The following is a 25,217-nucleotide window of genomic DNA, read 5'->3' on the forward strand; positions in this document are numbered from 1 at the left end:
CACCTGCTGCCTCCCGGGGTGCACATCAATAACAAACTGGAACCAGAACCAGAGGCAGGACTCAAACCTAGGTACTCTACATGGGATGTCTTCAACTACTCAACCAAACTCCAACCCAGTTCAGACATTTTCTTCACTTGAAAGGCAGAGTGATTGACAAGGAAAGTCAAAGACAGAGTTCTTCAATTTGCTGGTTCACCTCCTAAACACTGGCACCAGCAAGGCTGGGTCACACTGAAACCAGGAGCCAGGAACTCTTGTTTCCCACATGGGAAGCAGAAACCCAAGTTCCTGGGCCATCATCTGCTGCCTCCCAGGGTGCGCACATCAGCAGGTAGCAGGACCAGACGTAGAGACCAGACTACCTCTCCCAGCACTCTAGAATGAGAGCATTTCACACAGCAGCTTAACTCACTGTGCCACAATGTCCAATCTGTCACTTATTCAAAATGCCGGTTCATCCAATATACACTAAAAAAAATTCAGATGTGCCCTGACAGAACTATATGATGGCTGTTTATAAGTTACAAAGTAAATTAAACTAACTCATACTCTTAGTGGTAACACATGACCTATGGACCAACAGCCAGTTTTTCTAAGCATATTAGAATAGTCTTTCCTGCTCATTTAAGAAAAAGTTTGCTGCCTCCCGTTGAGAACTGCTCAGGGTGTGTCATCAGTTAAGCCGGTCACTGGAAACCGCAGAGGCCCAAGCTTTGCACCAAGCTCTTAGGTTCCCGTGAGATACGCCCAGGTTTGCAAACCACTGCTCTGCAGCAGCTTTTCACAAACTCATCACCCAGGGACCTTGGGAAGATGAAGAGTCTGCTTCTGCGGGTTTGGACTGGGACCTGGGAGTTTCCCTTTCAGGTAAGCGCCTAGGTGGTATCCATTTTGCCAGTCAGAGAATATTCAGTAGCAAGAACCCAGAGTTGTACTCTTCCACCTTAGCAGCGCACTGCAATCACCTGGGTAGTTCCCCAACTACAGAAGCCACTCCTGAAGAATCCACTGGCCTGGGATATGGTCTGGGCTTTGAGATGCTATGTTGATTTCCCAGGGGACAATCATGTGCAGTCCCATTGAAGAGACTTCAGCACACCACCCCTCAAGTCAGCCCTCCCTGCAGTCAGCCAAACACAAGCAGTGGAAATGTCACAGCTAGTTCCCGAGACACGACGACAGTAACAGCACCCAAGATGCAAATAGGCTTGCTAGCATGATGTGTACAAATATGCCTAGACCTCAGTCAGCAGACCTACGCTCTACCTGAGCTCTGCAAGAAACTCTGATCTTCAGCAAGTCACAACACTGGAGTTCTGATTTCCCAACCCATCTAACAAGGACTGAGATAACTGCAAGAACACTCGAGAAGGTGGCTTTGGAGTCCATCGTAGGCTATAAATCAACCCCTAAGCAATCTCCACTTTCTACACTCTGCTTACATCGCCTAACAGATGCATATTTCATTTTCCCACTAAGGCATGTTGAAACAAATGTAAATGCAAAAGCACACACTTGGTTCAATTTCTAACAAAGTGCTTAATGATGCAGTTCCAGGAATGCCTTGTGTCCTAAGAGCCGAAGCACTGGTAACAAGGGAAGGATTAATAAGGGATTACCTGCTCCAGGGAAAAGACAAAGGACTGCCATTTCCCAGGTTGTCAGCCCTGCCTTTCATCATTAACTTCATGAAAACAAGGATGGAGGTTCACTGTTGCAAGCCATCCACTCAAAGAGTTTAGCACATAAGACTGAAGGGGATAAGAGGATTTTGATGCTAATGGAGAATAAAACAAATAAAAGAGCCACAGACACTCAGAGGAGTGGCATGGAGCTTTTTAATTTGAAAAGCAAAAGGTTACACTTAATGGAAGGCAGAGGTCATAATTAGTAATTGTTCATTACAAAGCTGTTTAGACACAGAGTGAGTGAACTTCTCTGGGCTCTCCATCTGCACACCAAATCACAGTCGCAAGTAAACACTAATCTTCAGACAATCCACGTTTCCAACAGGCTGCCTTCTCAATAACTTATCCAGGTGAAGTCAAAAAGAACCTAAAAGAAAGAAACAGAAAGGTAAAATGTCTAGTGGGCCAAATCCTCAACTCTTAAACCCACACAACAGTTTTGGAGCTCCTAAGCTCAGGAAAGCATTCAAATCAAGCAAGAACACCCAACAGAAAACAAGTACGATGGTCAACCCTCAATCCCCAGTACACCACAGCCTAAGGACAGGAAACAGCTCCATCACCAATCACTGCTGACTTCACCTGACCTGTCTCTCTGACCTCCTGGTCCACAAATCATTTGAGGTAAGGGATTTGCTAGCAGCTTTTCTGGATCTAGTACTGAAATCCAATATTAAGGGAATTAAGGGAAGAAAACAATCAAGAAAAAAAGGTAAAGAAAAATCCCTAATCTCGGTCTAAGAAAGGGACAAACAGAGGAGGTCATTTTTTTTAGGTTCACGTATTTTTTTTTTATTCATTTATTTAAAAGGCAAAGAGACAGAAAGAGAAAAAGAGAGGGAGAGAGGAGAGAGACATCTTCCATCTGCTGGTTCAGTCCCCAAACTATAATACCAGATCTAGGCCAGGTTGAATCCAGAACTCTTCCTTATCTCCCACATGGGTGGCAGGAAGCCAAGAATTTGGGCCACCTTCCACTGCCTTCCTAACAAGCACATTAGCAGGAAACTGGATTGGACTCAAACTAGTACTCCAACATGAAACCCCAGCATCATAAGCAGTGACTCTACTTGCGGAGCCACAAAGCTGATCCCTAATTGAGTTTTCATTTAATGGCAAAATTGAGGAGAATTAACTGCATGAGAAGCTACTTGGCTACATTGCTGTGAGAACCAGATGGCACTGGGACATACAAAATGTGAGGTGAAGACTCTCATCCTCAAAATACAGGCTCCCTTTCTAAGTCCCTCAGAGGACTGTTCTCACCTAGTGGACTCCAAGATACAGGGAACCAGAAATGGGCCTCTTGGCCTTGAGCCCCAAGATCTCTAAGCAACAGACATTCCTGCAGTGTGCCCTAAAGATGTTATAGCCATCTATTCATACGGCAGGACTCAAAAACCACTGGGAAACACGCCTTCCAGAAGAACTAAAATTCTGAGTAGGTAAACAAGCACACACCACCTTACTTTGGTCAAATGACCCAGAGATTCTTTCATCAGAGCCATCTGTCTAGTTGGTATGATTTAATCCACTAACAATCCCTAAGAGAAATGCCTCATATTTCAGAACACTTTTTATCAGTAATACTGTAAGAAATGTGTAGAAAGAACGCACAAAAGGAGGAAGCAAAAATGTATTCCTAGTGCCAAGAAAGTACAAGGCCTGTGAAGACTCATCTACTCGCACTTATATTTTCTAAGCAAGCTCTCCAGCAGGAAACTCTAGCCCATGTGGCATCAGCTCCAATGGTGAGAAAGACCTAGAGTTACAAGGCCAGAGCAGGGAACAAAGCCTTGGCATGCTGAAGATTCCAGAAGAAATATGGTTTGGTATGTAAATTGAGTATTAAGTCTATATTAAATGAAACATTTTCATCTTGGCCATGAAGATCGTTCACGTAGAAGGCAAAAGAACAGTAGATCTTTGATAGGGATTTTCACAGAACTATTTACAACCATCTTTTCCCCTTCTTCTAAGGCAAAGGTACATGTACCAGACACTATGCTGAGAGCACAGGGTCTAGGATGCTCTGCGTTGAGAGTTTGGCACAATCAGACTAGTTAACAGCTCAGAAGAATGGCTGCCACTGTTAACCGAGGCATAAGGCTTTGAGGAATGACTAACAAACGTCCCTCCCCTGATATTAAGACACGCAAAATGGAAGATCCCTGCTGAGGAGAGTTAGTGTGACTTCTGCAGCCTGTTCCCTCTATGCAGAAAAGACAGTGCCATTTGACCAATCTGCTCTACTCATGTTTGGGGGGGGAAGACACAGCACAATCCCCTCTGTACACACTGGAAAGAGAATGCCGGACACAGCCCCCTATCTGGAATCTGTATTCTTCTGTAACACCACGTCTACTCCCAAACTAGCACCAGGCAGATTCCATCAAATACTGATTTTTTTTTTTCCTTCCAATCCACCTCATCCCTGAACCTGTTCATCCAGTTAAAACAGAAATTACAGATATTATGACTTGAAGACCAGACTACAACAATTCTGGTTTCACAGCTCAATCTGAATCACTCTGGTTTTGGAAGGTATAGATTGTGTATTTCTGAATCTGAAAGGAGTTTTAGAGCTCAGCTGGCTTAACCCTCTCAGAGATGTAATCTGATACTAAACACAGGCCACAGGTGACCATTTAAACTCGATTAAAATGAAAGAAAATGAAAGATTCGGTTTCTCAGCCACTCAGTCCCATTTTAATAGTGCAGACATTTGGCTCAGCAGTTAAGAGGCTCTTAGGATACTCACACCCTACACCAAAGCTTGGGTTCAAGTCCCAGCTCTGCTGCCAACGTGCACCCGGGAGGCAGCAGTGATGGCTCAAAGCAGCAGGATCCCGATCACCCAACTGAGCTGCCCTGAGTTCAAGGCTCCTGGCTTTGGCCTGGCTCAGCCCCATCACTGCAGGGATCTGGGGGGTGAACTAGTGGACAGAAAGTCTCTCTGTCTCTCTCTGCCTTCTAAAAAAAAAATTAAGGTATTTTATATTTTTAAAAATTACATATGGCTGATGGTTCCAGTTCTGGGCAGAGCAGAATACACTCACATTGCACAAAGTTCTATTGGACAGCACAGGTGCCAGTTCTGCACCTGCATGGCCACATTACAGATGACCAACTTGGCAGAGGCATTTGAGACAGTCTGTCATCATCCTTTCTTACCTGCCTCACATCATTTTTATTTTTGTTTTGTTTTTGTATTTTTATTGTTATTATTTTCCATGATACAGGTTTTGCATATAGGGTTCCCCCTCTACCTCCCCTCACTCCTTAATCTCAGTTGTCTTAGCACCCTCCATCTGACTTCCACAGCAGCGGTGCTAGCCTGCACTCCCACCAACAGTGGAGTGGGGTACCTTTCCCCTACAACCACATCAGCAGGTACTGTTAACAGATTTCCAAATGTATCCCCTTATTTCTAATGCAAAATTTCTAACAGGAAAACACACATATTCACTACCCAAAGTCCCTGAACACAACAGAAAGGCAGGATTATAAAAGTCTAGAGGTCAAATGTCAGAGCCAAGCTCCCACTTAGTCTCTTTGTGGTTCCAGGGCTAGAGTAAGTCAAGTTCAATGTCACCAAAGTTTAATCACCTTGGGTGTATAAAATCAATGCACCTCCATCACAGAGTGATTGGCAAAAATCACACCAGTAAAAGCATGTGTGGAATGTGCATGAGTCCTACGCTCCTGAAAGGTGATTTTGTTCTAATGACTCTTCTCCCTCCTGTGAATGGACAGGGGATTCCGGAAACATGGATAAAAAGCAACAACTGGGGAAAATAAATTGTACTGATGAAGGCTTTAATACCACAGAAGCTTGGATGAAAATCCAGGCCAACCTCCACCGTGCAGACAAGGAAAACAACAGCTTGGACATGGCTTGTCTGTGCATTCAACTGGTCAACAGAGCAAAACTCACGAAGCAGGTCTTCCAATGTCTCCTCCCACCTCCCCACCACACAGCCCGACACAGGAGCTGGTCCTCCACAGCACTTGTTCCATGCACTAATCGATCAGAGTCATTAACCCTAATGCTGGAAGTGACTGCTTCATTCAGTAAGCATGCGTTACCCTTGTCAGTCCTGTGCTAAGCCCTGATGTGGCCAGTCTTAGGGAACTTGATATAGAGTCTAGGATAGACTTAGGGAACTTGATATAGAGTCCTGGGAGAGACAAGAAAGTAAATGAACAATTGCATAACAACATGATTTTAGAAACACGCGCAGTGGCCCCGAGAGCCCAGGGAAGAGGATCCCAAGTAACCTGGGATGGTGGGGGGAGGAGAAGATGCCACACAGGGCTCATCTGAGCTGGAAGGATGGCAAAGATAAGGCAGAGAATTAGAGCAGCAATGAAATTCAGAAACACAAATCCACTTAATGTTCTCTTTCTCTCAATTTTTAAAGTAGCTTTAATGAACCAAATGCAAATTAAAGTTCAGTCACAAATTAGAGTCATCAATTACTGATTTCTTAGTACATAAAATAATCAGATTCAAGGTTTTAAGAATAATTAATAATTATTAATTTCCAAGAGGAAATGAGTTAAAACAGGGAGAAAACCTTTTTTACTGTGCCTAACTGAGCAGATTTTCTACAAATTTAGGATAATTTCCTTTTGGAGAAACTATTTTGTAGCTGGACCTAATCCAACATAAGATAGAAATGCTAAAGAGAAAATGGAAATAAAAACTAAATAGGACTCTCACCAACAAAAAATTAGAGATTATTGCCAGTGAAAGGTCATTGCTGAGAGCAACAGAAATACCAGAAAAAAGGCAAAAAAACAAAAAAATCAAAAGAGACATTTGAGCATCCTCCTTGTACAATGAAATCCTTGGGCTTAATCTTAAATTTCATGGCTTTTTGTTCCTAACTCCACACTGCCCACTTCTGGCCAGACATGAAGGACCCCTCCTCTCTCCGTCTGAACCCACTTGGCCCTCTGCTGCCCTCCAATGACTGGAAAGAAACTCGGTGCTATCACAAAGGTCAGGTCGGTGACTTCCTCCCCCAGCTCCCCAGGCTTAGCAACACTTTCTCCCAACACAGGAAATGTACCAGCCACTAGGTGGCAGTAGAGCCTTAAAAATAACATTTGGAGTCCCTGCCAAAGGTAATTCTCTAGATTACTATATTTTCAACTCAAGAATTCAAAAAGCCAACACAATTGCATGTTTGTAAACAGTACCTCCTGTCAGGGTTAAAGAGTTCTGTCCTGTAGCCTCCTTGCTCCAAGAGGGATTAAACACTACCAACTTTAAGACCCATGGGAAGCCAGTCTCCATCATAACAAAGCCAACAAGCAGTGTTCTAGCACAAGCTTTCAGCAAAGACTCTCCCGGTGTTACCATGGGGGTGCGCAGCACCTGCAGCGATGGCCAGGGGTTGGCATGGGGGTGCAGTGCAGTTTAGAATGAAGGTATGGTACAGAAGCTCAGTAGCTGTGCACTTTGTGCCATCACTGGTGTTATGCTTTCACATGTCGTTTCATGACCTTCGGGGTGGGTGTTGAGCACAGTGGTTAAGATGCTGCTTGCGCTGTGTGTTGGGGCTCCTGAGGTTTGAATCCTGGCTCTCCTGAGTCGCTTCACTCCTGGGAGGCAGCAGAGGTGGTTCCTGTGCTTGGATCCCTCCCACCCAGGTGGAGTGCAGGCTCCTGGCTCTCCCCTGTGCTGGCCTCAGCTTGTGTGAGCATTCTGGGGAATGAATCAGTGGATGGAAGATTTCTGTCTTTGTTTCTATCTCTCCCTCCCTCTCTCACTCCTTCCCTCTCTTTCCCTCCTTTCTTCCCTTCCTCCTTCCCTCCCCCTCCTTCCCTTTCTCCCCCACCCTAACTCCCTCCCTCTGTTTCCCTCCCTTCCTTCCTGCCTCACCCCCTTCCACTGCTTTTCAACTGAAGTGGGAATGGCAGTGGGGAGACAGTCCATATCAGGCGGTTCTGAAGGGAAATGAGGAAAAGAGAGGCATTAAAATTGTGTTGCAGTTTGGACATCCAAGTTCCTGATGACTGAACTCTAGATTGTAGGGAGAGAGATACTGGGCATAGCAGGACTAACCCAAGTGGGAAATATGCTCAGGGAAATATCTGCAGGTGCTGCGCCCCCATGCCAACCCCTGGTCATCACTGCAGGTGCTGCGCCCCCATGCCAACCCCTGGTCATCACTGCAGGTGCTGCGCCCCCATGCCAACCCCTGGTCATCACTGCAGGTGCTGCGCCCCCATGCCAACCCCTGGTCATCACTGCAGGTGCTGCGCCCCCATGCCAACCCCTGGTCATCACTGCAGGTGCTGCGCCCCCATGCCAACCCCTGGTCATCACTGCAGGTGCTGCGCCCCCATGCCAACCCCTGGTCATCACTGCAGGTGCTGCGCCCCCATGCCAACCCCTGGTCATCACTGCAGGTGTGCCCAGACTCTGCATCTCAGGAGCTCATCAGGAGCATTTTTATTAAAAAAAAAAAAAATCTTTTGATTAAGCTCAATCAAACGTCACAGATTAATAGACTGGATTAAAAAACAAAACCCATCTATTTGTTGTCTAGAAGAGACACATTTCACCAACAAAAATCAGCGGAAACTATATCGCATGGGTTTTGATGTTTTCTGTTAGTTTCATCTCTTCAAAACACTTTCTTCTGATTAAATTCCTCAATGACTCGTAGATCATACAGTAGCATCATTTTCTGCAAGATTTTGATTTTCATTTCTTCAGCTACATGTTAGTCATTTAGCAGCATGTTATTTAACTTCATGGTGTTGTTAACTTCTTTTTTCTCCCTGATGTTGATTTTGTTTTGTGGCTTTTTATTTAAGGGGATGTATAGTAGCTGTGTAATAGAGACTGTCATATCTAGCAGCATGTTATTTAACTTCATGGCATTGTAAATTTCTATTTTTCCTCTCTATTGTTGATTTTGTATTATGATTTTTCATTTGAGGGGATGTAGCTGTGAAATGGAGACTAACTTATACAAATGTGAGGATACAATGCAGTATGCATTTCTACTTCCAGACAAAGATGGACTGTTTACTATATCTTGACAATAGGATGCTGGACTCTCTGCCATTGTCCATGCCCGCAATGATGGACATATGACTGTGTATGAAGAACTATACTTTAGTAATGATATAGAGGAACTAGGTGGGGGGGGGAATTGGGGCGGGGATAAGGGAAATGCCAGGAGCCTATGGAACTGTATCATAGAATGATAGTGATAATAATAATAATAATAAATATAAAATGTAGGAAAAAAAAAAGTGAATCTTTCTTAATACCCAGATCAACAGCCAGTACTGTCAAGCAATAGGGCAGCTAACTATCCCTGTAACGTTTTCCAGACTGCCATTTGTAGGCGTGTTTTCAGGACATCACAAAGTCTCCACCTTGGAAATGCTGTGATAACAGATCTAGATATCATCATGTTAGTCCTGGTTAAACATGAAGGGCCCGGCACGGTAGCCTAGCAGCTAAAGTCTTCGCCTTGCACGCACAAGGATCCCATATGGGCACCGGTGCTAAACCCGGCAGCCCCGCTTCCCATCCAGCTCCCTGCTTGTGGCCTGGAAAAGCAGTCGAGGATGACCTAAAGCCCTGGGACCCTGCACCCATGTGGGAGACCCAGAAGAGGTTCTGGGCTCCTGGCTTCAGACTGGCGCAGCTCCAGCCATTGCGGTCACTTAGGGAGTGAACCATTGGACGGAAGATCTTCCTCTCTGTCTCTCCTCCTGTCTGTATATATGACTTTGCAATAAAAATAAAATAAACCTTAAAAAAATGCCACAAAGTCTCACAGGACTGAAAAGGAACTGGAACTGGAGAGGGAATCCAAAGGGAACTTAGCTGAATCAATAATATTTGTTCAAAATAACTCTTTTCAAAATACGCTAATTCCAGCTGGCGAATACAAGAGTGCTTGCTACATTATCATGCTATTTTTTTCTCCCCATTTAAAATTGTCATAAGAAAAGTGAAGAAAATAGTAAGGTGAGGATGGTGATAACACATCTGTGGTATCATTTAACTCCACACTCAACAAACACTACATGGTAAACAAACTTGAACCAAAATGAGGTCCGAAAACAGTCGTGGGGCTGGCATTTAGCCTAATTGTCACGACACCGGCCTGCCACACCAAAGCAACTGGATTCAATTTAAGCTTTGGGGACTGATAACGCCAGCCTGGGGAGGCCGCAGGTGATGGTTCAATCAACTGGGTTCCTGCCCCCCACACGGGTGACCAGCTCCTGGCTCTAGTCCCACGCAGTCCCAGCTTTTGCAGGCATTTGGGGGAGGGAACAGTGGATGGGAGTTCTGTCTTGCATACATATTTTCTACACAATTATTTATTGAAATAAAGACCGAATTATGAAACTTATTAGTTGTTAGCTTTCTAGCAAGGCTCTTGGAACTCAGGTCCTCACGTGTCAGGGGGAACAGCAACCTGTCCCCATGATGCTACTTCGAGAGCGGGGTGTGGAACAAACAGCACTGAAAGCATGGATACAGAGTGGGTGCTCAGTGTTTGCGAATTTCCTCACTTATGCGAAAATACATCTCTTCACTGGATGCCATTTTCTGTTGATCTGCCTTTTTCAGAGTGGCTGCCTGTTATAAATGTCATCCTCAAATCCAGGCAAGATCAGTTAGTTACACTATAGAGGTTTATTTTCTTATACCCAACTCTCAGTTGGAAAACAGGGAGATTGTTCAATCTGTTTTATTCTACCTTCTAAGCTGGTATAAATATTGAGAACTCACTGGGAAACTATTTGGGAAGCGCTTTGGCACACTACACAGAGTTGAGTTAGAAGCACATAAAAAGGAGCAAATAAATGTATATTTAAAAAGTATATATTTAAAAAATTTGAGTGTGGAGTTAAACTTTTATATTTAAAAGGGGGGCGGTGTAGTGTATGTCAAGTGAAGAATCTCTACGGAAAATAGTCTGACAGTCCCCAAGAGAGGATGACTTTTGTATGTACAAACTCTTTCTAGCATGATTTAACATCCCAATCTGAGAGTGGGAGATTTGGCTGTGCCTGGGCCCATAATTCCCAGCTGAACAGGTGGCCCCGGGTTGTTAATATGGTCTACAGTACACAGTTTCCGCTGAGCCTGCTTTTTTGTCTCTTTTCTTGTCATAATTTTGAAATAGTAAGCTCTCTGCAGCAACCCTCCTCCAATCACGACAGCTCTGGGACATAATTTCCCATGATTTGGTATCTCCCTGAGCCGAGAGAACATCCATGAAACGATTGCTCTGCCCTCTTCCTAAATCTACATCATGGCTCCCTTAGTCAAAGAGAACTTCAGGAACCTGAGGTCAGGTGAATAGACTGCGCCCTGTGCAGCAGTGCCCATCAGAGGGCCCCAGCGTTACCTGGGCTATTCACAAGAACAGGAAAGTCAATGCTGGTGGATCAGTTCCCAGCTGCCCAAGCTTACCCACTGGTAACAATTAACTAGCATCTGGTAACAGCTATTAACTACCATCCACATAACTTGCTTGCTGGCATGGTCAGTGTCTACGGACTCTCACCAACTGTCAGTGAGGCTCTAACTACCTTATGTCTTAACTACTGGTCTCCAAGGCTTCTCCTCTATTAGAGTGTTCACTCCTTGAAGGCGAAGAGCCCCATTCCACTCTTCTGTGGTCCTGAAAACAAAGCACTAACTGGGAATTGAAGAGGGAGGGTGGACAGGTGGGCAGGGCTGGGGAAACACTCATCTTCATCAGGTCTCCAAGGAGCTAAGTTGTAACCAAACACAATAAAATGGTTCGTGAGCATTTTCACTGAAATACACCATCTGTCAACTTACCATTACCAAAAATGAAACCATACCCACAGAAGCATTTTTGCGGCAATACAAAGGCAAGGATTTATGTAGCTTTATAAGTAACTGATTATGCATGCCAGAAAATGAAGTTATTGTCACATTACCACATGCACTCTGCACATGGCTGCTGCAGATTAACACAAAACTGATACCTGACCAGGCTGGGATGGGAAGAGCCTGGTCCTGGAATATTCACTTCGAAAGTACAAAGACACTTCCCAGGGCAGTCCTTTATCTCCACTCAGGCAGAGCAACATAATCGTTGTAGAGCAGAGGAAAAGAAAACAGTATTGCATTCATCCCTAAGCTCCCTGGGGACTAGAATGAGCACTGAGCTAGGAGCTCCACCGGACCCAGACACTAGTGGGCAACCACTTATCCATGAGGTCAGACAAGGTCACCAGGGTGCTCAGGGCCAACGTCTCCTTTATACCAAGAAAATCCCAGGTCCTTATTGGGTTTAGGATTCCGCTTAGGGAGAGGGAGAAGAGGCCAAGAAGAGAGGGTTTTCCACTTCTGTCAATCAAAACAACTCGAGTCTTACTTTTGCATTTTACACCAGAATTCCATGTGAGAGTTTGGGAGAGAAGAGTACTATTACTTAAAATAAGGGGGGAGGGGACAAATGAAAGAAATACCCCATTTCACATTTTTCAATATGCTCCCAAATTAAGCCAACTTCCCAAAATAATTCTACTTCAGGACACATAGCAAATGGCCAGTCTTTCATTCAGTGTATACCAGATGGCCAGGTATAAACACGAGATACCAGGTGAAGCAGGTCAAGGAGTTAAAAGCAGGGACAAGCAGTTAAAATCACAGAAGATCAAAATCAAAAGGGGAAAAAAAAAAAAGAAAAGAAAAAGCAACAGCAAATTTAAAGGCATACAAAACCTATAATTTACATCTTGTCCAAAATCTGAGTTATGTTCATGGAGTTATTGGTATAGGAATTAACATATCAGCTATAGGCAAACACTCATTTTCTGTTACCTTAATGACCTGCCTAACAGTGAGAAGGCAATGACCAAGAGAGGCAGTATTAATGACTCATACTGATATTAATGCACACTTTACGTCTGCAGACGTCTTCATCAGCAATATGGGAGCACTGCCAACCAAGATCAAAACCAGCCCCATTTAATTCCTCTTCCTAAAACCAACACCATAGGACAAAGGCTAGTATGATCTTAACTTACGTTCTTCCAGTCTCCTCTCCTAGGCTGCAGCGACAGGAATGCTTAGCCAACAAAGTTCATGACCACAAGGTGCAGAATGGTGCTGGCAAAGAGGAAGTCAGCAAAGGCTCGCTCAGGGGAGATGCCTTGGAAATCCGCCTTGTTCTGTGGGTTGATCTGTATTCTCAGGCACACTACAAGAAGAAAAACGCAAGCATGATTATCTAGAGGTATAAATAATTATGATCCTGTGACACAATGATTCTAACGAACTGAAATGGATGACATGTGCATACAGACAGGCATTCTGTGCAATGGGTTAAGCCACTACTAGTGATGCTCGAATCCCATATCAGAGTTGCTGGTTCAAGTCCTGGTTACTTCACACCCAATCCAGCTGATGCAGCTGGAAAAGCAGTGAATTATGGCCCACATGGGGACCTCATCCCGGCCAAGTGACTGCTGCAGGCATTTGGAACGAGAACCAGTAGATGGAAGACCAACTGATCCCTTCCCCTCCCCTCTTTCCCGTCTTGCCTGTCAAATAAATCTATCTTCTGAACATGAATATATAGAAAAGATACCCATAATAATTCAAAATTGAAGAAAAATCTGTGTCTACGAAAGGTAAAATGGATAAAGTACAGCATATGAAAACATTACGTAGCAATGAAAAAAGAACTTCCACTATATACAATAGTGATAAATTTCAAATATGTTGGGAAACACAATCCAAATACAAAAAGTACATACAAGGGGCCAGCACAGTGGCATACAAGCTGATCTTCTGCCTGTGGGGCCAGCCTCCCATCTGGGTGCCGGTTCATGTCCTTGCTGCACCACTGCAGATCTACTTCCCTGCTAGTGCCCTGAAGGCAGCAGAGGATGGCCCAGGTCCTCTTGCCCCAGCACCACAGTCCCGGAGACCTGGAGGAAGCTCCTGGCTTCCAGCTTCAGACTAGTGAAACTATGGCTATAGGAGCCATTTGGGGAGTGAACCAGTGGATGCAAGATTTCTCTGCCTCAGACCCAGCATGTGAGGCTAGCAGCTAAAGTCCTCACTTTGAATGCGCAAGGATCCCACATGGGTGTCAGTCTAGTCCCCGTGGCCCCACTTCCCAGCAAGCTCCCTGCTTGTGGCCTGGAAAAGCAGTCAAGGATGGTCCAAAGCTTTGGGACCCTGCAACCCTGTGGGAGACCCAGAAGAAGCTCCTGGCTCCTGGCTTCAAATCGGTGCAGCTCCAGCCACTGCAGCTGCTTAGGGAGTAAATCATCAGACAGAAGATCTGTCTCTCCTCTTCTCTGTATATCTGACTTTACAATAAAAATAAATCAATCTTTAAAAAAAGATTTCTCTGGGGCCCGGCGCAGTGGCCTAGTGGCTAAAGTCCTCGCCTTGAAAGCCACGGGATCCCATATGAACGCCGGTTCTAATACCGGCAGCTTCACTTCCCATCCAGCTCCCTGCTTGTGGCCTGGAAAGCAGTCGAGGATGGCCCAATGCTTTGGGACCCTGCACCTGCGTGGGAGACCTGGAAGAAGCTCCTGGATCCAGGATTCAGATTGGTGCAGCTCTGGCCGTTGCGGCCGCTGGGGGAGTGAATCATCGGACAGATAGATCTTCATCTAGATGGTGGTTGGATGGATGAATATAAAAAGTCATCAAAGTTGTACACTTAACTTTTGCTTTAGCTGCTTGTTACAGAAAAAAGACTCCTCAGAGTCACACTAAAAGCCACAGTCACTCAAATTAGCTCCCAAATCAAAGGTTTTTTGATTATACCTAAATGGAAATGTGCTTGCAGCAGCAACGAAAGGACCAAGCTGAAATTACAAAAAGTCATTAATATTTGAATTTCAGAACAGGTGTGTGGCTCAGTGACCTAGGTAACCAGCTGAGAGACTTCTGTCCCACATCAGAGTGTCTGACTCAAGTCCTGTGGCTCTCTGCTTCAGCTCCCTGCTAATGTGCCCCGAGGAGACTGTAAGTCACGCATCAAGCACTCCCATGTGGGAGACCCGGATGAAGCTGTAACTTTCTGGCTTCAGTCTGGCACACCCTTCGCCTTACAGGAATTTGGGAAGTGCACAGAACAGATCTGTCCCTCCCTGTATCCCCATGTGTCTCTCTATCTTCCAAATAAAATGAAAATAAATATTAAAAACCTTGAAGAGTGAGGCCAGGGCCCAGCATAGTAGTCTAGCAGCTGAAGTCCTCACCTTGCACGCACAGGGATCCCATATGAGCGCTGGTTCTAATCCTGGCAGCCCTGCTTCTTATCCAGCTCCCTGCTTATGTCCTGGAAAAGCAGTCAAGGACAGCCCAAAGCCTTGGGAATCTGCACCTGCGTGGGAGGCCCACAAGAGGCTCCTGGTTTCGGACTGGCTCAGCTCTGTCCATTGCAGCCATCTGGGGAGTGAACCATCATATGGAAGATCTCTCTCTCTCTCCTCTCTATAAATCTACCTTTCTAATAAAAATAAATAAATCTGGGCCCGGCGCAGTGGCCTAGCAGCTAAAGTCCTTGCCTTGAACATGCCGGGATCCCATATGGGCACCGGTTCTAATCCTGGCAGCCCCACTTCCCATCCAGCTCCCTGTCTGTGGCCTGGGAAAGCAGTGGAGGATGGCCCAAAGCCTTGGGACCCTGCACCTGCATGGGAGACATGGAAGAAGCTCCTGGATCCTGGCTTCAGATCAGCACAGCACTGGCCATTGCAGACACTTGGGGAGTGAATCATTGGAAGGAAGATCTTCCTCTCTGTCTCTCCTCCTCTCTGTATATCTGACTTTGTAATGAAAATAAAATAAACCTTTAAAAATAAATAAATAGGGCCCGGCGCCACAGCGTAGTAGTTAAGGTCCTCGCCTTGAACCCACCGGGAGCCCATATGGGCACTGGTTCTAATCCTGGCAGCCCCATTTCCCATCCAGCTCCCTGCCTGTGGCCTGGGAAAGCAGTGGAAGACGGCCCAAAGCCTTGGGACCCTGCATCCGCATGGGAGACATGGAAGAGGCTCCTTGCTTCAGACTGGCTCAGCTCCAGCCATTGCGGCCACTTGGGGAGTGAATCATCGGACAGAAGATCTTCCTGTCTCTCCTCTCTGTATATCCGCCTTTCCAATAAAAATAAATAAATCTCTAAATAAATAAATAAGTAAATCTTTGAGGAAAAGAATTTAAAGGTGAATTTCTGCTTTCTAACAGAAGTGCATGGAGTAAACAGCAGGGATTTAGATAGGTTCATGTGTGAGCCCCTCAGAGCTTAAATCTTTGAGCCCAAACTTCTACCAGCTGCTCGTATGACTCAAGAAAGGCAAGAGACCTGTGCTACCTAACTCTTCAGAGAACTCACACTGCCCCCCTCCATATCCTTGAAGAGTCAGGGCACATTAACCACAGTCACCAGTAACATGAAAAGGAAGTTCCAGGAGTATACACTCCCAAAATATCTTTCTGCCTGTGATAAATTATTACATTACTTTTTAAAAAATGAATTTGCTTCAGGCAAGTATTCATCCCATCACTAACAAAGCAAAGACAACGAACTGAAATGTAATCCAAAGGTCAGAAAACAATCATGCCACATCGCCAGAGCCCATCGCCATGGCAACAGCTCTCATTCACTTAAAAATGTAAACACCACAGAAGCACCACTGATCTTTGCAGGCCCTCAGACACTTCAAAACAGGAAGGACACTGACTGAAGCAAGGGCAACCAATTAAAATCCCGCTGTGGGAAGCACACGGCAGCTGCTCCATGGGGAAAGCAACCGGTACTGCCCATTAATATTTCAAATGTTTTTCACCTTCCTACAAAGGAATGCTTCATACAGAACAAAGACAGTCCAACAGCTTGCTTGTAAAGTTAAAAAGATGAAAGCAACTCAGACGTCACCCAGGGTATTAACTACATTATACTCCAGACAGCAGTGAAAGCCCACCTGAGCGTAGAAAACAAGGTGAATTCTCTACTCACCAGCAGCAAAGCTATCAAGCTATGAAGTGAAAAAAAATCAAAACATTTATTCCATTCAATATGAGGGCACTTAAAAAATAAGTCATGGGAAATGTGTGCTATCTTCCTTTTCCATGAACTACTAGAAAAGCTTAATTACATGGAAATTATATATAAAAATCTGCAATTATTTTGTCATTTTGTTTAAGTTGAAGCCTAGACAAAAATCTGAAGACAAAAATACCAAATCATCAGCAGTGGTTACAGGGTGGAACACACGGGGACCACCAAAGGGGAACATGAGGAATCAAAACAAACCTCTCCAGGAGTGCGCACAGTAATAAACTGACATCATGATAATGATCATACTAAGCCAAGTTATTTGCATCACAATGTTAAGAAACAGAAGCCTTGAGGCCAGCGTTGAGGTATAGTGCACTAAGTTGCCACCTGCAATGCCAGCATGCCACATAGGAGCTGGTTCAAGTCTTGGCTGCTCTGTTTCCCATCCAGCCAATGTGTGGAGGAAGGCAGCAGAGGACAGCTCAAGCACTTGGGTCCCCACCACCCACATGGGTCACCAGGAAGAACCTCCTGGCTCCGGGTTTCAGCCCAGACCAGCCCTGGATAACTCACAGATAGAAGTTCACTCATTAGCCAAATATTTTTTAAAAAGAAACACAAAGGACTAGAAGGGAAATAGTGGGTGCCTCCCTGTTGGGTTACCACTCCCACTGTAAGGCACGAAAACCAAGATAGGGGCAGCGGTGGCTAGACAGAAGGGCATCCAACACCATGTGTGTGGGCTGGATAGTGGAGCTGGGTGGGTTTAACTTCAATGCCCACTGACATGTACGAGAGCCAAATGGGATGTGGGACAAACTGGACTAGTCTGCTGCAAATATTGGCAAACCAGGGTAGGGGGCGGATCTGGTGGGGGTTTTTGGGGGTTACTGTGGGTTGCTCCGACTAGGCTGCAGCTCCCACTGGTTTGTGTGAGGGTCGAGCGTGTGCTGCACAGAATCAGGCTGGACTGCAACACCCATTGGTTCCAGTGGAAGACAGGGCTGAAAAGAGAACGGACCCAGCAACTGCAACGACCAGCTGATTGGGGCGATGGACTGTACCAGGCCCTGTACTGGCAAGTACACACAAGAATATGGTCTGGGAACACCTCAGACAAAGTTTCTCCTCAATCGAACTGCCAGATTCATAACCCTAACCATGAAAAGACAGAGGATAGAACAAGTCAGTCAACTACCCCAGCCATATGTTGGCAGTGAAAAACTGGGCAAACAGAGACTCTAAGATGGACTATGTCAATCAGTGGATTATTCAGCAACCTCATCGTGCTTGGGATGGCGAGATTGGCAGCAATTCATAACTGTTGAACTATCAAAACCACTTGAGCAAAACCCTTGGAGCATGCCCCACATCGGGGACCTGGGATGGGTGGGAGACTGCGTGGGGCTTCTCCCTTTATCTCCCCCTTTATCCCAGATATAGGAAAAAAATCAATGTGGAAATAACAGTCTTACCCACTTTCCTGTAGCCCTTGAACCTTTTGCCCTAATTAACTATGTAAAGATTGTCAAAACTAAAGAAAAAAGGGCCCGGCAGCATGGCCTAGCAGCTAAAGTCCTCACCTTGAATGCCCCGGGATCCCATATGGATGCCAGTTCTAATCCTGGCAGCTCCATTTCCCATCCAGCTTCCTGCTTGCGGCTTGGGACAGCAGTCGAGGATGGCCCAAGACTTTGGGACCCTGCACCCGCGTGGGAGACCCGGAAGAGCCGGAAGAGGTTCCTGGTTCCCGGCATTGGATCTGCTCACACCGGCCCGGCTCAATTGGGGAGTGAATCATCGGTTGGAAGATCTTCCTCTCTGTCTCTCCTCCTCCCATCTGACTTTCCAATAATAATAAATCTTTAAAAAAAAAAAAAGAAAGAAAGAAACACAAAGTCTAAGGTCACACCTCAGACTTCTGCATCAAAATCTACATTTAAAAAAAAATAACAATCGGGCCCAGTATGGTGGCCTAGCAGCTAAAGTCCTCGCCTTGAACGCGCCAGGAGCCCATATGGGCACTGGTTCATGCCCCAGCGGCTTCACTTCCCATCCAGCTCCCTGCTTGTGGCCCGGGAAAGCAGTTGAGGATGGCCCAATGCCTTGGGAATCTGCACCCACGTGGAAAACCTGGAAGAGGTTCCTTGCTTCGGATTGGCTCAGCTCCAACCGTTGCGGCTGCCTGAGGAGTGAATCATCGGATGGAAGATATTCCTCTCTGTCTCTCCTCCTCTCTGTACATGTGCCTTTCCAATAAAAATAAATAAATCTTTTAAAAATAGTAATAATAATCAGGACCTGGCACGGTAGCCTAGTGGCTAAATCCTCACCTTGCATGTGCCTGAATCCCATTTGGGCACCAGTTCGTGTCCGGCAGCCCCGCTTCCCATCCAGTTCCCTGCTTGTGGTCTGGGAAAGCAGTCGAGGACGGCCCAAAGCCTTGGGATCCTGTACCCCCACCGTGGGAGACCCAGAAGAAGTTCCTGGATCCTGACTTTAGATCGGCTCAGCTCCAGCCACTGCAGCCACTTGGTGAGTGAACCAGTGGACAGAAGATCTTTCTGTCTCCCCTCTCTGTAAATCTGACATCCCAATGAAAAATAAATCTTAAAAAAAAAAAAAACATTGAGCACAATGGCTCAATGGTCAAATCCTCACTTTGCAAGCACCAGGATCCCAAACAGGCACTTTAATAGCTATGCTATCACGCTGGGCCCATCTGAGTTCTTTTTAAAGCCTAGTATACAACACTGGGCTAATCCAAAACAAAGGCCTCTCAATGGCAATTTTATGTGTTTAGTTCCTTTTAGAAATCACAGTGCTATGGTCTGGATACAGTTTGTCCCCAAGAGTTTATGTGTTGGAAGGCTGGTGCCTAGGGTGGGAGTCCAGGAGATGACAAACTTTGATAAGTCAGCCTACACACAGTTGGCAGGTACCATTACTGGATCTGAGTCATGCCAGGCTGGATGCATGCCTGGCGCAGAACTGTGGGCACACCCTGCCATGCTGTACTGACCACTGGTGAGCACAAGAGCTGGACCTGGGTGTGGACCAGGCTAGACAGGGCAGTGGTACCTGTCAGCATACATGTGGGCCAGATCTGGGGGCTGGTCAGATAGAGCTAAGCTGCAGCACCCATGGGTGTGCACAACAGCTGAATGGGATGCAGGCCGAGTCAGGCGAGGCCTCAGCACATGCCAACACACACAAAAACCAGGGCTGGGGGCAGACCTGGTGGGAGTTATTGGGAGCCACCCCGACTAGGTCACAGCACCCACTGGTTTTCATTTGGACCAGTTCAATGGTGGGCTGGCTCAACTGGGCCACAGTACCCATCAGTTTGAGTGAGATATAGGGCTGGGCAGAACTAACTAGGCAACTGCATCCACTAGTATGTGCACTGGCTGGTGCAGGTTACAGATCAAATCTGACCCTTCGCTGGCTGATACACATAGCAGTCAAGTCTGAGGTCACCCCTGGAGAACTTTCTTGGGGGCTGACCTTGGAGTGCATGTATCAAGAATGAACCTCCTCAGCTGCTGATGCCTGCACAGTGGACAGAATGCCAGATGTACATGGGAGACAGGACAGCCAGTTCATCTAGACCAGCAGGGATGCCAACTGCTTCGTCAGAGGATGGAAAGCAGGACAGTATGGAAACTTCTCCTGGCCAAGCTGTGCAACATGCTCCCGGGTCGGTGGATGCACAAAGATGAGCTGGTAAGCCAAAGACCTTACAGAGATTGGAGCCATGAAGCTGACAATGTGTCAGAACTATTGAGACCACCTGGGTAGCAAGCAGCCTCAGAACACTCTTCCCCACATTGGGGTCTCTAACGCATCATCAAATGACCATCATTTACTAAAACAATTATATATTAATAACAATTTCTATTTAAAATAATTAAAAACAACTGTATATATACTTTTATTATATATTAAATTTTTAGTATTTTTATATATGAAATTTGTATGTATATAATATATATTAAAAACAATTTCTTTCAACGAGAAATGAAAAGGAGGTATAATGGGAACTCCTCAGGTATTGGGGGCCAGCCCGCCAACAGAATAAAGGAATTCCTGAGAGAGCCCGATAAGTTCTCACAGGGACTGACTTGTTGTTTTCAGGCAATTCTGACCATTGCCCAGCCTCACTGGTCTCAGCTGGCACCAGCTCCCAGCACTGCGATGCCAAACAGAAGCTGGTGCCATACCCTTGACTCTCCAGAACTATCAGCTGAATCAATCTCTTTTCTTTACACCCGGGCTCAGTAATTATACTATAGCAACATTATGACTGACAAACACAGGTAATTCTCCCATTTTCCTACCACCAGGCCAAAAGCAAACATTTTTATAGAGTGGTAGCATCGGGCCCAGTGCAAAGGCTCAATTGGCTAATCCTCCTCCCTGCAAGTGCCAGGATCCCAAGTGAGCAAGAGTTTGTGCCTTGGCTGTTCCACTTCTTATACAGCTTCTTGCCTGTGGCCTGAGAAAGCAGCAGAGGATGGCCCAAAGCCTTGGGACCCTGCAACCGTGTGGGAGACCTGGAAGAAGCTCCTGGCTTGAAATATATCAGTTCCAACTGCTGCGACCATTAGGGAGTGAACCAGCAGATGGAAGATGTTTTTGTCTCTCCTCTCTGAAAATCTGCCTTTCCAATAAAAACAATAAATCCCTAAAAAAAAAAAAAAAAAAAAAGACTGGTAGCATTTTAAATTACTTTAAAATGTACAGATCCAAGCCAGGACTATGGCATAGCACACTAAGCCTCTGCCTGCGGTATCAGCAGGCCACACAGGTTCTGGTTCAAGTCCTGGGAGTTTTACTTCCAATCCAGCTCCCTGCTAATGACCTGAGTACTTGGGGCCTTGTACCCACATGGGGCAGACCTGGAAGAAGCCCCTGGCTTCTGGCTTCAGATCAGATGGGCTCAGTTCCAGCCACTGTGACCATTTGGAGAGTGAACCAGCAGATAGAAGATCTCTCTCTCCTAACTGCCTTCCACATAAAAATGAATAAATCTTTAAAAACACACACACACACACACAAATCAATTTCCAAAGATAGGAACACTTAACACATGCAAAGAAAAAAGAGCAGCAAGAAAAGCAATTTTCTTCTCCAACTCAACCTATAGGCTCACAACAATTTTAAGTCACCCCTTGATTCAAAAACATTAATAAACTTCAGATTCTTCCTTAACCTGGCATTCAATGTTCTAACATTAAGCACCACCCAATTCAACATCATCCCCTTCTGTGCCCTTTCTCCTGCCTTACTATCCTTCTCCATCCTCTTCCAACAGGAAACACACCTTAGAAACATTAGCACCATAACAGGTACAAAGCTTCCTTTGACACCAATCAGAAGAAGGACAAGCATCTGAATTTCAAATTTCCCATTAAAATCAGTGCCCAATACTATCTGGGCTAACACACAGCAGAGAACATAAGATTTAGTAAAGTCAAGTTGTCAAAAAGTGCAAGTTGAGGAACTGGTGGTGAAAACAGGGAGGTGGTGAAATGGCCCAAACCTCCACAGCCGCTCGATGCCTTACCACTAAAGTGCCTGGGAACGTGGAAGAGGATGGAGTACACACTTATGCCCCTAGCACTCCCACGGGAGGCCAGAATGGAATTCCTGACTCTTGGTTTCTACCTGACCAAGATATGGCTGTTGTAGACAGCCAACGTGTACACTAGCAGACAGAAAATATTTCTGTCCCTCCATCCCTCTGCTGTTCAAATTTTTAAAAATGATAGTAGAGCCCATTGCAGTAGTGTACAGGCTAAAGTCCTCGCCTTGCACACTCTGGGATCCCATATGGGCGAAGGTTGTAATCCCAGCAGCTCCACTTCCCATCCAGCTCCCTGCTTGTGGCCTGGGAAAGCAGTCGAGGACGGCCCAAGGCATTAGGACCCTGCACTCGCATGGGAGACCCACCTGGAAGAAGCTCCTGGCTTCAGATCAGCTCAGCTCCAGCTGTTGCTGCCACTTGGGGAGCGAAATCAATGGACAGAAGATCTCCCTCTCTGTCTCTTTCCTCTCTGTATATCTGACTTTCCAATAAAAATAAAATACACTAAATCTTAGAGAGAGAAAAGAAATAGAAAGAAAATTATACCCTTGAGCAACAACAATGAATTGTCATGAATTCTTTTCCAGAAGTCACTTTTGATTCTCTGGCTCTATAACCTGTTAAATCTAATTAGAATTAGATAAACCAAACCCCCCTATCAAGCCCACAACTAATATGCCCTTCTACTAGGCATTCCCTCCAATAACAAGACAACTAGTTCCCACTGCAGTGAAGGGAAGGGAGGCCACCGATTCTGTTTTAGACATGACATGCTAGAAATAGGTCACACTGTAAGCAAATGTCATATATTCAAAAATCACTGGCTTTATTACATTAATACCATTAACCTTAGTCCATGCCTACTCTTCAGCAAATCATACTCTTACATATAGCACTGAAAAATCATTCTTTTTTTTTTTTTAAGATTTATTTTTGTTGGAAAGGCAGATGCACAGAGAGAGGAGACAGATGTTCCAGCTGCTGGCTCACGACCCGACTGGCCTCTTCAGCCTGACCAAGGCCAGTTCGAAGAAGGAGCAGGAATTTCTTCCAGATCTCCTACGTGGGTGCAAAGTCCTAAGGACTTGGGCCATCCTCTGCTGCTTTCCCAGGTTGTAAGCAGGGAGCAGGATTAGAAGTGGAGCAACCAAACACAGACAGGCAATGATGAGATGTTGGCACCACAACCGGAAGATTACCCTGACAAGCCACCACACTGCCCTCCCTCCCCTGAGGTAATTCTTCATCCAAGGCCTTTATGAAGCCAAGGTGACAAGGGAATAGAGTACACATTTTTTTAAATCATTTATCAGACCCATATTCCTCTGCTCTTCCAGACCTTGGGGCAAACACCAAACAAAACTAGTAAGAGGCTTTCGTCAAGGGTTGGCTAATAAAACAGTGTATCATGGGGCTGAAGAAACAGCATGGCAAGTAAAGCTGCTGCCTGCAACCCCGGCATCCCAAATGGACGCTGGGTCCAGCCCAGGCTGCTCCACTCCTGATCCAGCTCCCTACTCACAACCTGGGAAAGCAGCAGAGGGTGGGCAAAGACCTTGGGATCCTGCATCTACCCATCCATAGCCTGCAGGATGGGTGGTGGGAGACCCAGAAGAAAGCTCCCAGCTCCTGGCTTTGGGTTGGTTCAGCTCCAGCCACTGCAGCCACTTGGGGAGTGAACCAGCAGATGAAAGATGTTTTCTCTGTCTCTCCTTCTCTCTGTAACTCTGCATTTCAAATAAAATAAATAAATCTTTTTTTTAAAAGAGAACTGTAGGTCATGAATACACTGGAACAAAATAGAGACAACCTGGTCTTGATCATTTGGGATAAAACTCAAGGGTGACGGTCCAGTATATCCAATCAACTGGCTAATTCCACAACTCCACACCACGCTAGTGCACAAGTCAAGTCCTCAGACCTGTTTTAAGTTCAGAAAAACACATCTTTATGTACCTGAACTAGTTATGTGAATGACAGATGTGTAACTTTAAGCAGGGCCCAGCATGAAGGAAGCCTCCAGGCAACGCTAACACTTTGTTCCATAACTGGACTGTGAAGTCCCTGAGGAAAAGGAACACTCACAGTGTTGTCCATAATGAGCAGGAGAAGCTGAAAAGCAAAACTGAGTGAAGCGTCACTCAGATTTATATTCGACACACAATCGCTGAAATGTTCCACTGGAAGCTGACGGCGAGGAGGCCCAGGCGACAGAGGATGCAGAGCCGGGCCGCGGGTTTTACCAGTAGGCCGACTCTAAAGTTGAGTTAAAGCAAAGTTTCCTGAGCCCTGGGGAAGGGCAGCAGCTGCCGGGCAGCCTACTGACCACCTCCACCGCCACGCTCACGGGGAGCGCTGGGAACCAAAGGTTACACGTTATCATCACAATTACAAACACAGTCATTCATTATTACCCGCCAGAATGAAGCTCCCCACACACGAGATGAAGCCTGAGAGGAAAGAGTTGAAGGGGAAGGTGCCCACGAGGAGACAATAACCGAACTGCAGCGCCCCGGTCAGAAGTATGTACAGGAGATACGCGTCCAGCAGCTTCAGACGCTGCGGCGTGGAGCTCAAGTACTCCTCCAGGAACCGGGAGACTACCGACACCACCGACGCCGACATGACTGCTCCACAGGTACCCGTCCCCGCGCGCCCCAAATAGCGAAGGCAAAGACCACGGATGTAAGGTCTACGCGTGCGCAACGCCGTGGCCCAGCACCGCCCCCTTCGGTGAATGGATATGCGCAGGCGTGGAGGCAAGCGAAGGGGCGGGGCAACTACTGCGCAGACGCACACTGAGCCAACAAAGCGCGAACTACAGCCAGAAAACGTTACTGCGCGTGTGCCACGGCTGTATCCGTAGGCTGGAAACGT

General features: G+C 46.0%; 1 protein-coding gene across 1 annotated transcript; it reads right to left on the reverse strand.

The window, feature by feature from the left end:
* Positions 1-1,821: 1,821 nt before the first annotated feature.
* Positions 1,822-25,042, reverse strand: DAD1 (defender against cell death 1). Its single transcript, XM_004584672.4, has 3 exons — positions 24,755-25,042; positions 12,750-12,922; positions 1,822-2,058 (listed from the first exon to the last, which is right to left on the reverse strand). The coding sequence occupies exons 1-2, from the start codon at positions 24,963-24,965 to the stop codon at positions 12,792-12,794; spliced, it is 342 nt and encodes a 113-aa protein (XP_004584729.1). The 5' UTR covers positions 24,966-25,042; the 3' UTR covers positions 1,822-2,058; positions 12,750-12,791.
* Positions 25,043-25,217: the final 175 nt, after the last annotated feature.

The sequence above is a fragment of the Ochotona princeps genome, chromosome 6 (assembly GCF_030435755.1).
Source record: "Ochotona princeps isolate mOchPri1 chromosome 6, mOchPri1.hap1, whole genome shotgun sequence".
NCBI lineage: Eukaryota > Metazoa > Chordata > Mammalia > Lagomorpha > Ochotonidae > Ochotona > Ochotona princeps.

Excerpts from the sequence above, each read along its gene's own strand:
- DAD1 (XM_004584672.4), bottom strand. The coding sequence starts at position 24,965 with ATGTCGGCGTCGGTGGTGTCGGTAGTCTCCCGGTTCCTGGAGGAGTAC. Across the intron at positions 12,923-24,754 it reads GGGGAGCTTCATTCTGGCGG|TGTGCCTGAGAATACAGATC; the intron begins GTAATAATGAAT and ends TTCTTCTTGTAG.